The following is a 15860-nucleotide window of genomic DNA, read 5'->3' as shown; positions in this document are numbered from 1 at the left end:
ATCGCGCCTCATGGGAAGACAGATGAAGAAGTAATTCGAAATCACTAGATGGGTTTTTCTGCAGCTGAAAGTGGACAGGGATTATTCTTTTAAAGAAAGCCATTTTATGTTATTGGGCACATTAGGTGCCTTTTTGATTCCACTTGTGGCTACGTAGGATTAATTTAAGTTAACTAGAATAATGTTTTGTCGTGGTAGGTACACAATCTGCATGCGTCATGACTACAGTCTCTAAGAAACTTCTGTTTATAATGAAATGTCTTTGACTAGGCTTTAGTTACTAATCCTTGATGTGAATCAAGCAGAGGGAAAGAGGAAGAGAGAGAGAGAGACTCACAATGAAAACAAAGAGCCTGTATGAGGGTACCGGAGGGACACTTATTACCTTTGGGATTATAAGCATTTTCTCTGGAATTTTTGCTTTCTTTCCTGTTTTTTCTTATAAGCCTTGGTTTGCTGGCTGGAGCGTTCGAATCGCCTGTCCCATCTGGAATGGAACTTTGGTAGGCCACAAGAAAAATGTTAGCAGGGAAAAGATATTAGAGAAGTTACTGAAATTCTAAGAAAAGTCAACCATGTCTGAATTTGATTCCTATTAATATAAGCTTTTTAAGAAGAAGTACTTGGAGTATTCAACATTAAATTAAATACAGGAGCTCCCTGCAACTCCTTGATAAGATTTAACTTTGCAATAAATGTTAAGATATTGATTGTTTCAGGATATTTGGCTCTCACAATTTTTCTTTGCTAGCAAAAACGAAACTCTCCAACTCTGGGCCAAATCTGGATTTCAGTTACACCAGTGTCAATGTGAAGTAACATGACTGGAGATATACTCTTGCAAGTGTTATCAGAATTTGGCTCCTCTCTCACACTGATTTGCTGCTCTTGGGTTCATGTCCTTTAGTTTCAGCAGAAGCCTGTTTATGTTTTAGGTTTCAAACTATGCATGAAGATGTATACAAGTGCAGCAAGTTTTTGAGTTAAAAATTATGCAGCCACAGACCCATGAAATCTCTATAATAGTTTAAGACTCAAATTCTGCTCTGGTTTACACCTAGTGCATCCCCACTGAAGTCAGCTCATTGCAGGGGGCTGTATGTTATAGGGCAGAATTTTGTAACAATGTAAAGAGATTGCAGCCTGTAAAGGGTTACAAGTTCCAGGCTGATCCCATTGCTGCTTGGGTGGAGTGTAAAAGGAAGGGGAAGCTGGGTCAAAAGGAGAATTAAAGGGTGTCCTTCCTTCTTCCCTACTAGCTGGTTCCAGCGTGGGGAGCCTTTGGGGGATTATTGCCCAGTGTTTTTCAGTTGATCTGCTTTTGGTTTTGTGATTGTTTTGATGATAATTCAGCCCTGAGGAAAGGGCTTTAAAAGGATGGGGGCTTGGAGTTTTCCTTCAGTTCCCTGGTTCATGAAATCACCCACCAGTTTCTACCTTCATTTACTAGAAATGAGGCATCAAAAGATGCTCAAGTAAAAATCCTTTACTCTGAGCGCCTTGGATTGCTGACGTTTTTGAGAGTTACTGATGTCCTGCTGATGTTAGGATCCACATAATAAATTACATTAAAACAATATGCCAGAATTGATTGAATTATGTTCTGTGATCCTCATCCTATCCCTTCCACCAGTGTTTAATTGCAGTTTTGGGTATCGCTTTACTTAAAACATTGCTGTTGATGGGATTAGGGTGTTTCTAACAGTGTCATTTGTTTAGGGATGATTTTGTGGCCACTTCCTCTGGTACATTCCACAAAGAGATGTGGACAAACATGGAGTGGGTTTGGTTTAGCAAAGTGAAAATAAGGGTGGTACAGCTATAGATCCCATTTTATCCAAGCCACTAAATTTAAACTTCCAGCTTTGCCTCAGCTCTGATTCCACAGCCCCTTGAACTAAGGAAGAACTATGCTGTTTCATCAGTTTTTAAGCAGAACTTTTCATTGCCTTCAAGAGGGAGGTTAGCTTAAAACTGGACGGAAGACTCTGGCTCCAAGTCCTGAAGCTGGTAATGCCATTGCTAATTTAGTGAACAAATAAGTTGTTACATGTATGATCAGATTTGTTTTCATTGTGATGGCCAAGATACCATATCATGGTAATAGAAAGATTTCTTCACATTGCTTATGTTTGGTCCTGCCCACTGATCCAGCACCATTCATCCTAAAGTACAGAGACAGACAGTGAGTGCTAAGTAGAGCTGGCTGAAACTCAGAATTTCTGGTTTGCAGGAATTTTCAACTGTTTGAAATTTGGTTTTGTTCCAAGTGTGAATGAAACCTATTTATTTATTTATTTCCTGTGAATCAGAAATTCCAACAAAGGTTTGGTTTGGAAACACCAGCACAGGAAATGAAATACACTCCATGGACCCTTGCAGCTGCTAAAAGAGCAGCAGTGAAACTGACAAGAATCATGTCAGCTTCACAAGCTGCTGCCAGGACTTCCAAGGTCTGTGGCTTCTGCGAGGCCCCACCACAGGGTCTGCCCTAGAGCTTCCAAACTCCTGGGCCAGCTGGCTCTCCAGTCTGCCTGACTCTCAGGGCAGTTCACTCACCAGGCTGTGGGAGTCAGGCAATCAGCTGGCCCAAGGGGTTGGATGTCCTAGGGCTCCTGGCCCGGAGAAGCCCACGTGGTGGGGCAGCCTCTGAGCCACAGACACGAGAAGCCCATTCCAGGACTTCCATTCTCCCAGCTGCGCTGTAGAGAGAGCCTGGAAGGCTTGAGAGCCCCAACTTGAGCCCCACAATGACTGGGATATGGTGCATTAGGGGGTATTTCTGTGCAAACCACCAGGCATCTTTAGATTTTCTACCCAGTGGTTCCAAGCCTGGTGGCAGCTGTCACAGGACATCCCAGGCACTCCACTGTTTGTGAGGGGCCTGTTTGGTAGGATGTGCTGAGACTGGGGTCAGTCATCTTTACTTTAGCCTTGCACTTATGGCCAGGTCATGACCGAGTGGAAACAGAACTATAAAAGGCAGATTGGTGCAGTGGAGTAGGAAAGGCTGCTTGGGGGCGGGGGGTGAAGGTGAGAGACAGGGGGCTGCTGGGAGGTGGTTTGATGCACAAAGATGATTGCCTAAGGGGGATGGAATAGACACACAGATGTGTCTGAATGATAGGTAATGGCTGGTAACACGAAAGTGATTGGGTGCTATGGGAGGGTCTGACAAAAGAGGTACATGGGGGCTGGGGAAAGTCATGGGAAGTGTACCATTTTGGTGGGTTACGGGCATTTGGTAGGGGAGGATCAGGCCAGACTGGGTCCGTGTGGAGCAGGGGATGGGGAAGGGAAGTTGAGCTGATGTTGGTAGAAGGATGTTTCACTGATGGGCAGCCCATGGAGAACGGTCTGGAGGATGGCTCAAAGCAGGATCATGCACTTGGTGCTGAATGCACGCGTATATGGGAAGAACACAGACTGAGCACAAATACAGATTACACAGCATGGGGGGAAATCTGATTCACCATTCTCTCTATCCATTGAATGTCTGGAATCCAGGAGCAGGCGGCGGAGTGCGTCATGTTCTGTGGCCTCGGGTAGTGACAGTGCTGAGGGGGGATTCCAGTGGGAGAGGAATATGACTCCTTTTCCTTCTCCAGCTCCGAACTAGATAATGGAAATGGCCTTGTAGGTGTAGCAGCTGCAACAGGTGAACATGGTGTAAGACTGCAATGTAATTGTTGCAGGCAGACACTGGTGCACAGAAGCTGACCTGTCTCCTATCACTTAAAGGTTGCCGCGCTTGTGTTGAAAGTCCTGTTAGGCAGGGCAGTACTCAGATCCCAGGATTCTGCAGCCTCCATATTTAGGTGCGTGCATGACCCCAGGAAGTGAATGGGGAGATAGGTGGCTAAGTGCCAACTACTTTAGGACTGAAAATTCTGCTAGGCAGCAGCCTGTTTAGGGAGTTTGGCTGTACAATGCTGAACAATGCCTTTAAAAACAGACCCTGAGTCAATGGAAAGAATCCCATTGGCTACACTGGATCAGATTAAGAATTAAGAAAAAAAAAACCAAAATGGCAGTGCTTACAAAACTGCAATGTTATGGCATTTTAAACTTTGGGATAGAAAGTAACATGTCTTGCCAGTGTATTTAAAACAAACTGGAAACTGATCATCTACTAGTTTAAATTATCTGCCTGGAGCTAAACCAGCATGATGTATAATCCCTCCCTTGCTTTTATCCATCTTCAGTTTTTCCTTTGTTCCACCAACCACATGTGCATTAAGTGTAAATTGAACCCCTCTCAGTTGACAAAGAAGATTGTGAAAGAGTTTGGCTCTCATCTTATAGTGCAGCCTCAGTATTACAATTGCTCTTAATAGTACTCTTATTTTGTAGCCTAATTTATTCTGGCTAGAACCCTGTAGGATCCCCTGCTTGTGGCTTTTCTTCTGCTTAATTTAGCCAACTACCACTCATGACTCCAGATGTTTCTGCTTTTATCCATGAGAACTTTATGTTACGGCTATGCCAAGATTATCATTTCAGGCTCGGCCTCAGGAGAAGTATTTTCAAATTCCCTAAATCAAAAATTTTAAATACAAAGTGCCATGAAATATTAAAATTGAGGTCTTAAAACATTTAACATGCCAGAAATGGGAAACAAACCACAAAACCATATTGCTCAAGGTTCTGGGTTTTCAAACTTGTTGATACATTTGCCTCTGTGTCAGCAATGAGAGCCCAAATTATGCCATTTTCTGATCTTCTGACCTTCAGAGTCTGTTTCAGACACATTTGCCTTTGGTGGTTCCAATCATCAACAATACATTATTAGGAGCAAAGATACAGGCAGATCCAAGATTCATGGGCTGGCAAAAAGTTGAGCACAGTGAGCCAAATTCATTTCTGATATATTTAGCATAAATGGAGTTGTGCCTCCAGTGGGGAATTCAGCAACCACACGGGTCTTCCTCATCAACTTCCTATTGATGAACTGGCGTATACTCGTTCTCCGAGCTGCAGCCAACCTTGTTAGCATACCCATTGTGCAGTCAGAGTCATTAAGGTTAACAACTCTCTATTGTCCATAATCTTATGGGTATGTGCTAAAAGCCGTCAGCCCATGGTGGACTACACATGCACCCAGAGATATTCAGTGACCCAGTAATTTTCACAGTAACAACTTCATAATATGACCCAGAATTCATTGGCTGTACGGACAGAGTTCCCAAATAAATCATCATCACCACATACAGTCAACCTCAGTCTAATTGCTACCCTCAGTTACACCTGTGCCACCCCACTGGGAGCGATGCAGGTTTAATGAATATTAATGAAGGCAGAATTTGGCCCATCAAGTTATGATAACGATTAAAACGTTTGCAAAGCATTTCAGAGTTTAAATTACTACTAGCATTACGAAGTATTACGGGTGTAACTGTCTGTTTCCCTCATTCACAGGCTGTTATTGCTGGTGTACTTATTCTTTTGGCTGACAGAGGACAAACACAAAGATCACTTGTAAGCTTATGTCATTATTCAATATGGTGTCTAAATACTGCAGAGAAGTCAGGGGAACTGCAGAGTTAATCCAGATTATATTATATTCAAGAGGAAAAAGCATAGTTTGCTACTAAAATTGTGGATCAAATACACTATACAGGGCTTAAAGCGAACAAGCTTTAAACATTCTACCAGCTTGGTGATTCTACTAGTTCCAGAGTTACTTCCTGTCTTTAAAATGGGGGTTTTTGTTAGTGTTCAAGTTTGGAAGTTAAGGCCCCCCACTGGAATTTATGTCTTTCTGTGATACATGACAAATGCAGAAATAAAATACATCTGCTCTAATTTGTTCTAGTGTTTTTAGCAAAATTTGGTTTCCCTACATTCATCTTCCCTGTAGAGAATCCACATCATTTTTTATAGCAAGTGGCATATATGATATTGATTTTGCTTATTTCCCCCTCCAGTATGTTTCTTGTTCTGGTCACATTAGGGTTTAGAATAGAAAAGAAGTGAAGTAATAGGAAATCTCCCACTCTCTTTAGTCAAAGGTTTTTAATAGATTTTTTCCTCTCATTAGTCAGAAGAGTAATAGTATGTTTCTGTCTCAATTTCAGTGGGAAGCTAGCTTCACCTTTGGCATATTGAGCATCATGGGCTCCCCAATTCAATTTGCTGTTGCAATTGTCTCCATCCTGCTTGGTCCATATTGCTACTATTCATTTGCTGGGATTGCAGGGACCAACTATCTCGGTTATGCAGTTTTGTTCCCTTTTCCCTACAAGGAATTTATGTCTCTTTGCAAGGACCCATTGCACTACGAGTGGTACCATCTGGTTCTACAAATACTAGACCTTTGCTCAAGTTTTGTCATGTTTTGTGGTTCTTTGGCTATTGTGATCAAGCTCACTGCAAGACTGCTCCAATTTGGACATTTAAATGTGAGTATCAATCATTATAGGGAAAGCGGATTACTGCCAATAACACAGTAGCTATGACTACCAACTTCCCTTTACTTAGTGGCATGTCAGACCTGCTCAAGGTTAGGCCACATCCTGAACTCACTCACACCAGATTTACACTTCAATAACTCAACTGAAGAAAACAGAACTATTCCAGATTTACGCCCATTCAAATGAGATAAATAAGTGGCCCTGTAGATCCTTTGTGCCCTAATACTATTTCAGCTAAATGGGATATTTCTTTAGCATATGCAACAAGGGCCTGTGATATTAGGACCTGATTCAACACCCCCTGAAATCAAGTGGAACCTTTTCTTTGACTTCAGTGGAGTCAAACCCTTGGAGTAGAAGCTCTTGAATTCGCTCCTCCTTTATGACTGTGAAATTCTGACTGGTTACAGTGTGAGGTATAGTTAAAAGCTATGCAGGCACAGACATGTTACCTGAACAGCAAGGCCAGGTGTCAAAAATAATCATCATTAAAGGTGTGACATCCCTACTTTGTGTGCAGATTTATCAGGCACTGTCTCTGAAAAAGCATGGAAGGCTCAAGGCTAATGTACAGATAGCACTGGCAGTCAAGGCCAAATTTCTTGGCAGTTAGGAGCTGTCAAGCTGAATTCCCACTCTGTCACTCTGAGTGCAGAAAGTGGGGGCCTGCAAGGATTCTAAAAATTAATAGTTGCCACTACAGGCTTGTATTGAACTCCCAAGGTTACAGCTGGTGGTTAGAGAGCCTGCCTGTAACTGCAGCTGGGTGTGTCCCTACCTGTGTGAATGCTGGTGAAAGTGCAGGCTGGAGGGCTTTGCAGCTTGTCATAGCAGTACAGTGTGAAAGGGAGCCCAGGCTGTGAGGAACCTGTCATAGCATGGACCTCACCTTCTTATTTGGCACTGTTGGCACTTATTGAATAATGAATCATGTCACATCAATGGCCATTAAAGGGCTACAAGCCTAATGAAAAGGTTGCAAGTCATGAGCCTAGTTTAAAGTGAGGTTGAAAAGACCAAAGAGCTTGCAATCCACAGCACTGGACATCTCTTGTATTTGTACTTCCCATGAGCTTTATTGATATTGTTCATAATTTTCCTGTCTTCCGTGGTATTTTTCAGAAGACATGAACTGACCTTTTGTTATTTTTATGGTTACTACTTCTCCTCCAATATATATTTCCCCAGATGGATGTTCCTGCATTCTGTTGACCACTTCCTGTTCTGTTGACCACTGTTAACCACTTCCTATTCTTTATTGAGAGTTCAGTCCTGTTGATACTGAACATTCTGGCCCTGATCCAGCACTCAGTTAAGCACATGCTTTGAGTTAAGCACATGAATGGTCCCATTGAAGACAATAGGACTACCCACAGATTTAGGTGCTTTGCTGGGCCAGGGCTTGGGTGCTCAGCACTTTGCACAATCAAGCCCTGATTATCTAAAAGTTTTCTCCTACAAGCAGTACAGTCAGTACCCTGCCTGCAGACCAGCCTCCAACTGAACACCTAATTGATCCATCAGTCATGAGACTCTTTTAAAACCCATCCTTCCCTGACTCATTGCTGAGTCCACCCTCAAAGATTTATGTGCGCCTTAGCTGTGGATGAGACTGCAAAAGAAATTTGGAAGATTTGATACAGAGCTAATACAACAAGCTTGATTAAGACAATACAATACTCTCCCTTCATATTTGTACCTTATTCCGTACTGCACTAGTTCATTTCCAGCATGTGAGCATGGCACCCAGGCACATAGGAGCAATTCAAAAGTAAAACCTAAAAGAGCAGTGGGGAAATGTGCCAGCCTGACAATGGGGTTTCATTTAATAAGTATAGTTCTGAGTGTGGAAATCAAATCTGAAACAGTGACAGACAGCATTAGCATTGTCTGCATTCTTGGAGCAGCACTAAACTAGCAGAAAGAAAAGAAGTGAGACACTGGCCCAGACATGCTCCAGCTGGCTGCAACTATATCTTCCCTCCTCCATGAAATGTAACCATTCAGCTTGTTTTCATTTCATTATTGGAGGGTATTTTTGCAACCTGCCAGGAGGAAAAAAAAAAAAAGGAAAAACATTCTTTTAAACACTTTGGTATTTTTTTTAAATGAACCTGTGGTTATTCACGTAACTTGTACTCCTTTTACATTGAGCAACATACAATTAAATAGCCATCTACAACATCCACAGAATCAGCTACAGCTGCCACCAGGTAGCTGTACATTTTACACTCTTTTTTGCCAAACTTTCCAGTTCTCTTCTATGAATTCCCATGTGCATGTGGGAGAACAGCCCCTCTTTACTATCATTATATTTTGGCACCTGCTAGTCAGGAAACAACTGGCTAGCAATGTAAATCAGGCATTTAATGAATTCATCTAAGGCAGGGATTGGCAACCTTTGGCACGCGGCCCGTGAGGGAAAGCCGCTGGCGGGCTGGGCCAGTTTGTTTACCTGCAGCGTCAGCAGGTTCGGTCGATCGCAGCTTCCACTAGCCACGATTCGCCATTCCAGGCCAATGGGCGCTGCAGGAAGGGCGGCCAGCACATCCCTCGGCAACCCTAACGCTGCAGGTAAACAAACCATCCCAGCCCGCCAGCAGCTTTCCCTCACGGGCCGCGTGCCAAAGGTTGCCGATCCCTGATCTAAGGCCTGATCCTGCAGACTTTTACTCCTGGGTGCAGTTCCATATCAACTGGAGGCTCAGGCTTTCACTTTGTTCCCTGCCTGAGGGGCGAGCCTTCAAATAACAGAGTTCATCAGTTTTCATTTTACTAATATTCATATTCAGAATATGCTACTGTGCAGAGCTACTCGCTCTCTGCCCTCACCTTGCAGAGCTGGTGGAATTCCTGCTTTGGTCCTGCTTTGAGCAGGGGGTTGGACTAAATGACCTCCTGAGGTCCCTTCCAACCCTGATATTCTATGATTCTATGATTCTATGAATTCTACCTTGGTCAAAATTGAAAAGCTTTGCTGAATTCAGATCAAACTGAAATTTCAGGAAGAAATAAAATTCACAGCCACCTAAAGGCAGTGACTATATAGAGTCCCCCAAAACATGAAAGCCTCATTCAGTTCTCACTATACTCCTTGGGCAAAATTCTCTTCTCAGTTTACACCTATGCAATCCAACTGAAGTCAATGGGCCAAAATTCTGTCTTAGCTATGTGGCAACCCTGCTTGAAGTCAATGAAGTTGAGAGAGCTGGTCCTAGGAATATGTAGCAAGTGCAGTTACATGTGACCCATTACCCATGCTACCTCTTTGTTAGCCAAACTGATGGAGTGCAGCTTGGTGGCTATAAAAAAAACGTACTTTAAATAGGGAGCTGACATACAGCGTGACAACTCTGGGAATCACATGAAGGGACTGATTTTCATCAGTGGAGACACCTGGTGATGGGAGAGGACAATGGAAGAAATTGGAGTCCCAAAGCATCTGCATATCACGTTAAAACAGGGTGGACAAAAAAAAATTTAAATCAAGGTTTTTTTAAATTTAAATGGGATGTTTTTATTTTGTCATTTAATTTATAATAAATTTTTCTCTTTAAAATAAATCGGTTTAATATGAAATCTGAATTTAATATAAAATATGTTAAGGCCTAAATTTATTAAAATCTCTTAACACATTTAAATAAAAAATAAATAAACTGAATCCATGAGCCTCAATCTAAAGCTTTGAGTTAAAGGCTGCTTTTCTATATAAAGAAAGAACCAGGGGAAAAACATTTAACTTTTGAGTTCAAGCATAATAAATATGGCACAATAAGTCATATACTTTATTGAGGGCTTGTTTTGTTTAATAAAAATGAATTTTATATGCTGTTTGTGTGTGTTTAAATTCCACTGGCCATCCAATGCAGCTTGACACAAATCATAAGCAAAAAGTTAATTATCTAGTAAATAAGCAATATATCATTCATTGTTTTCTAACATGCTAAAAATGTGCAATTAATTAATAAGAATTTGAAAATATTAAGCTATATAATTACTTGTATAAATGTCTGTAGTTATAGCACACTCTCCTAGGTAGCAAAAATCTGTACCAAATGTCATGTAAAGGCTCTATTTAGTTATAAAACAATATGTTTTAATGGTTATATCAACCAACAAAATCAAATGGCCATTCTTTGGCAGGAATAAAGGTGTGAGCGAGAAATTTGCATCTTGGCAAAGAATCAGCTGGAGGTTCCCATCCCCACAAACTTTCTGTCTCCTGAACCCCAAGTGGAGATGATTCTCAAAAAAGAGGAAAAAATATCAGAATGGGGGACAGACCTCCCAAGTTCTCTCTCCCTCCACCTCTACTCACAACATTGACAACAGCAGCAGAAAAAAGGAAACAGCGTTGGACTAAGGGAGGGATTGTGACTGAACGATTCAGCCCATAGGACTGCTAGAATATGTGATGAGAGATGTTTGCTTTGAATTCACTTAGCTTGTTAAGTTAGTCTTTTACTTTTTATTTACTTGTAATCAATTATGACTTTTATGCCTCATTACTTGTAGTCACTTAAAATCTATCTTTCTACAGTTAATAAACTTGTTTTATTGTTTTATCTAAACAGTGTGCTTGGACTGAAGTGTTTGGGAAACTCCATTTGAAATAACAGATTTGTGCATACTATTTTCTATTAATATAGTGATGGACTTAAATGAGCTTTTATTGTCCGGGAGAGGACTGGGCAGTACAAGACACACATTTCTGAGAGAAAGTCTGGAACTGGGAGCTTCCTGATTTTGCCCTGCAGTGTAATTCAAGAATGGTTGACCATAGCACTCATAGCATATAGCTAGGAGTTATTTACATGCTGGAGGCTGTGTGTGAGCAGACCAGAAGTGGTTGCTGCCATAGCAAAGCAGTGTAAAAGGCCCCCCATGTTGGAGAACTGAGGGGACACAGCTGTTCAGCAGTCCAGATTGTACCCTGTGTAATGCCACAGTGAGTCCTCCATGATGCCTAAAGAGGTTGAGGGGGAAGCAGCCAATCAGAGAGAGGCTGCAGGGAGCAGCAAATCAGAGCCCAGCAGCTGCATATAAAAGGAGCTCCTGGAGAGTGCAGTTGCAGGCTGGAGTAAGGAAAGTGAGCAAGAAAAACCTCAGCCCTGAGATAAGGGTGAAGGCACTGGGGCGACAGGGAAGTGGTCAAAGGAAATGCAGACAGTATTAATGGGATGCAGCAGGAAGCTGCTACTAATAAGTTCTCTGGGTCTGGACCCAGAGTAGTGGGTGGGCCTGGGTTGCCCCCCAGCAACTAGGGAAGCAGCTTAAGCCCTGAAAAGGGAAGTAGCCCACAGCCACAGAGCTGAAGCCACAAAGCTGAAGTCCCAGAGACAGGGTCAACATTTGTGGGACTTTTGATACCACTCCGGAAGGGGGTTGAACTATAAAGAGTGCCCAACTGGAGAGCTGAGGCAACAGGCGAAAAGCTCCCAGGGAGGAAGCCCTGGGAGTAATGCTCCATACCACAGCAGGGACAATTTGAGAGGCAGGTCAGCCCAGGGTACTGTGAGAGAGTCCTGTTGGACTTGCACCCCAGGAGTGGTTTGTTTTGTTTGTGAACATGGACGGTATGTGACTCAACTGGAGGGCTGAGTCACTGAAATTCTCCTAAGTTTAACTGCCAGCAGGGGTCACCGCAAGCAGCACAATACAGAGGGAGTGCAGCTGTAGACACGCCTGGGTAACAGGTGCACTCATGTGAGGTGAGTGGCCCTGTCACAAAGCTGTTGGTTTTTGTTTTTTTTAAATGTGCCTTCTGGTTTTGGAGCCTTTTAGGTTACACTTGGGTCACATTTTCATGCTCTAATTACCAAACCTGAGGGCTAGATATTTTATTTTTTCAATAGAAGTTAAGTCTCCTGTAATAACCTGACTCAAGGAGCTGAGGCTTTAAGTAAAATATCACGTCATGAGCCTGGCCTTAAAATCAAAAGAGTTGGCAAGACTGATGGGGTTTTATAAAATCAGGAGAGAATCCAACAGCCTCTCGTTGTGCTGTGGGGATACAAAGGGATTTTGTGCAAAAGGCTCTTTGGTAATATTGTTAATCAAATTTGGGTTTACCTGTACTACAATAGGTATGTGTCGAAAGTATCAGATGCCTTGTCTCTGTGCTGTGCATTGGGTGATGGAGTGTGATTGCATGGAGCTGTTAATCTGACATACTTAAACGTAGCCACAACTCTTTCAGTGATACTTCATATTTCATTTGATAAATTGCTAAAAGTGTTTGAAATAGTAAATTTCATTTTATTTATCTGCCTTCTAGAGACAAAAGCATATGTGGTAAACCAGAATCTTCGCTAATCTTGAAACATTTCTACACACTTATTGGAATGCTATTGTCATAATATTAGTCATTGGTAAAGCATGTTTTGATTAACGTGGGGGTACACAGTGAACTTGTTCTCCTTCAAAATATTGTTTTTAATCAGGTAAATAATTGGTTGTGCAGTTCTAGATTTGAAAGTTTTAAGCATTAACCAAGATTATCAAGGGTTTGTACAATAGCTGACAGCTACATCTGGAGTAATATTGTCTAGTAATTATTTACCCTTGCATGAGCTTTATCTTGCTTAGTCTACTTTCATTTTGGCATAAACCACAGGAGCCCTCACATCTGCTAAGCAATGCTGACAGTATAAAGTTGGTCAGTTCAAAGAGAAAAGGTCTCCTATGGCTTCCACTCAAACACTTTCACAAGCCACAGCAATGGCATTTCTCTGTAACTTGGGAGGGAAGGCAGCCAGACACATAGGCATTCTGTAGAAGATGAAAGAACATATCGGTGTGACTGCACCCTATCCACCTAGGTGCAAAGCTGGTATATTGGGAAACCTGAATTCATTTTAGAGCTGGCTGAATAATGGGGAAATGTGAAAAATTATTTTGAAGTTGTTTCCATTTCTCAGCATTCAGCTGGACCCATTTTTGTCTAATTTTTTAATCAAAAGAATTTTTAAATATGTCTCAATCTGTGTTTTCCTATTGAAAACTTTTTTTCAATAAAGGGGGGAAATAACTATTTAAAGAATGGTTTTGATAAGTTCCACAACTTCAGAGAAACACTTAAGAATCTGCTTAAAGTTAAGCCCATGATTAGTCCCATTAACATTAATGAGACTGTTCACATGCTTAACTTTCAGCACTTGCTTAAGTGTTTTGCTGGATGGGGCTCCGGTACTTAGCCCCTTACAGGATGAACCCCAGCTGTTACCAGGATTAGCCAGCTCAGTATACATAAATCCCAGCAACCTGCATGGCATCACCTACACACAGATCATGGGAAGTACAAATTCCAGATTACTTCATGAGGATCATAATGTTCTGTGCTCCAACATAGCTAAAGCACAGTGGGATCCATGTTGCTGATCCAGAGGCCAATGACATCAATAGGAGACTTTGTAATTGGTTTGTGGATCAGGTCCCATGTGAACAGAAGCGGCTTTAATCCTGGGCATAGGGGACCAGTTAGGGACAACAAAGCCTTATCTTAGCATTAACTTATCAACATTGATTTTGTGTATTGCATCCTGCTGCGCGGTAGCCTCCAGTACACCCAGAGAAAGCCATTAATGGGATGGTTGCCTCAGAGGTATAGTAGCACATGTATTGTTAAGCATGCATTGAAACTAGGGTGACCATATTTCCCAAAGGGAAGATGGAACACTGCATGAGGCTAGCCCGAGCCCTTCCTCCCCCACCCCTCAGTGTGGGGCTGTCCTGAGCCCAGGGGTGCTGGACCAGTTTGTATACTGAGAGTGCTGAGAACCATTGAACCAAACTGTAAACCCTGTATATAATGGAAACTACATCAAACCACAACTACCCCAGTGCCCATAGTTCCAACACCTATGCATGAGCTGCTCACCCGAGCACCCCTCAAGGCTGGCCTGAGATGCTTGCCTGAGCCCTGCCCCCACTCCTCGGGTGGGGCTAATGTCATTGCTTGCCCAAGCCCTGTCTTCCCCCTGCAGAGGGCTGGCATCGCTGCTCACCCCGCACATTCCTCCACACCCCACTTTTGCCAAAAAAGGTCAGGACCCAGACAGGGCTCAAAAAAGGGATTGTCCCAGCCAAAACGGGATGTATGGTCTCCCTAATTGAAACCTCCAAACACGATGCCACATTAGCACCCACTTATGGTGGTCACTTCAGGGAGCGCTCTGCATTACGGTGCAAATAATGAATATCAAGTATCCTCGTCAGAGCCCTTACCAAGGGAAAAAGCAATTCTGAAATCAAATCATTGGTAGTAACAGCCGTTTGGCTTCTGCTATAAAAACTATATTTCATCAGTTGTTAAGGCACCTCTAGAGTGCTAGGCACTAACCCACAACAACTGAGTGAACAGAGATTTGCCATGTGCTTCCTGTTTGATTGGATGGGAGCTGAGTGGATTAATTCTTGCACACCATTTAGATGTAGAAGCTCCCATACCCCTACCCCAGTTTCATCCCATCTAAAGCCTTCTCAGCATTCCTTATGAAAAAGGGAGCTGGGGTATCTCGTTTAAGCAATCTGAGCATATACCGATCTATTGCAAGATATTTGGCTACAGCTGACAGCTGATTTATTGAGATTGGGAATATTTTGTACGCCAGCCAAGGAGAGGGAATAAGTGAGGGGGTGGAAAGGCAGGGACAAGAGACCTACCTAAAACAGTCTTGATCTAGAGAGAAAATAAAAGCCCTTATTCAGCCAAGTACTTAAACATGTGCCTAACTTTAAGCAGACATGTAATCCCTATCCCACTGAACCTAATGCAGCTTTACACAAGGACTGAATGTTGCTTGGTGTTTTTATATGAAACAATAAGGATTCATTAGGAGCTGGGCAGATCTGAATTACAGCTATGCAATAAACTTGTATTTTTCATCACTGGGCTATTTCCCCTCCTCCTCCAGCTGTCAACCACATGTTAGAAGTACAGTTTAAGTTAAATATGCAGGTCAGCCCTTCTAAAGATCATAGACGGTTAAGGATGAAGATCAAAGTTTCCAGTGTTTTGAAGTGACAGACCGTGTCTGTTGCCTGCCCATACCCGCTCACCTCTCCCATTCAGGTTAGTCTCCACTGAGAGTAAAATTGTACTTTTTGATAGCACTGAGAACCACAGTCTACTTTGCAAAATTATTCTTTTGCCCAGCAAAACACCTTCGTTTACAAATCTATAGTTTCAAAGTTTTATTTCATTTTCTTCTTCAATTATTTAAGTACCTTTTAAGACATGCATCTCCTTTTTGTGAAAGCACTAATGTTCTTTTCAGTGCCTTTTCTGCTAACTGCGCTCTTGAAATAATCAGATTCACCTAATAAAATTTGAATATATTTAGAGTTTTTCATCCAGTTTTAGCAACTATTTGTGAGGCATTCCAAAAAATAAACACAATATACAAACACAGGCCTCTATCCTGCAAACCCTGGCTCCATGTAGGT

At 42.3% G+C, this 15860-nt stretch overlaps 1 protein-coding gene across 2 annotated transcripts; it reads left to right on the top strand.

Annotated features, from left to right (window-relative positions):
- Positions 1 to 338: 338 nt before the first annotated feature.
- On the top strand, positions 339 to 10858 carry TMEM212 (transmembrane protein 212; the record flags this gene model as incomplete). Of its 2 annotated transcripts, XM_084639130.1 has the most annotated exons (4): positions 339 to 503; positions 5419 to 5478; positions 6078 to 6401; positions 10557 to 10858. In XM_084639130.1, the coding sequence occupies 4 exons, from the start codon at positions 339 to 341 to the stop codon at positions 10560 to 10562; spliced, it is 555 nt and encodes a 184-aa protein (XP_084495256.1). The 2 variants fall into 2 exon arrangements, with proteins under 2 accessions (XP_084495256.1, XP_084495255.1); XM_084639129.1 differs by lacking the exon at positions 10557 to 10858 and having other exon boundaries at positions 6078 to 6452.
- Positions 10859 to 15860: the final 5002 nt, after the last annotated feature.

This window comes from Lepidochelys olivacea (genome assembly GCF_965140295.1).
Source record: "Lepidochelys olivacea isolate rLepOli2 genome assembly, chromosome: 9".
Classification (NCBI taxonomy): domain Eukaryota; kingdom Metazoa; phylum Chordata; order Testudines; family Cheloniidae; genus Lepidochelys; species Lepidochelys olivacea.
Note: the sequence above shows the minus strand (reverse complement) of the source record. Positions and strands in the feature narration are given on the sequence as shown.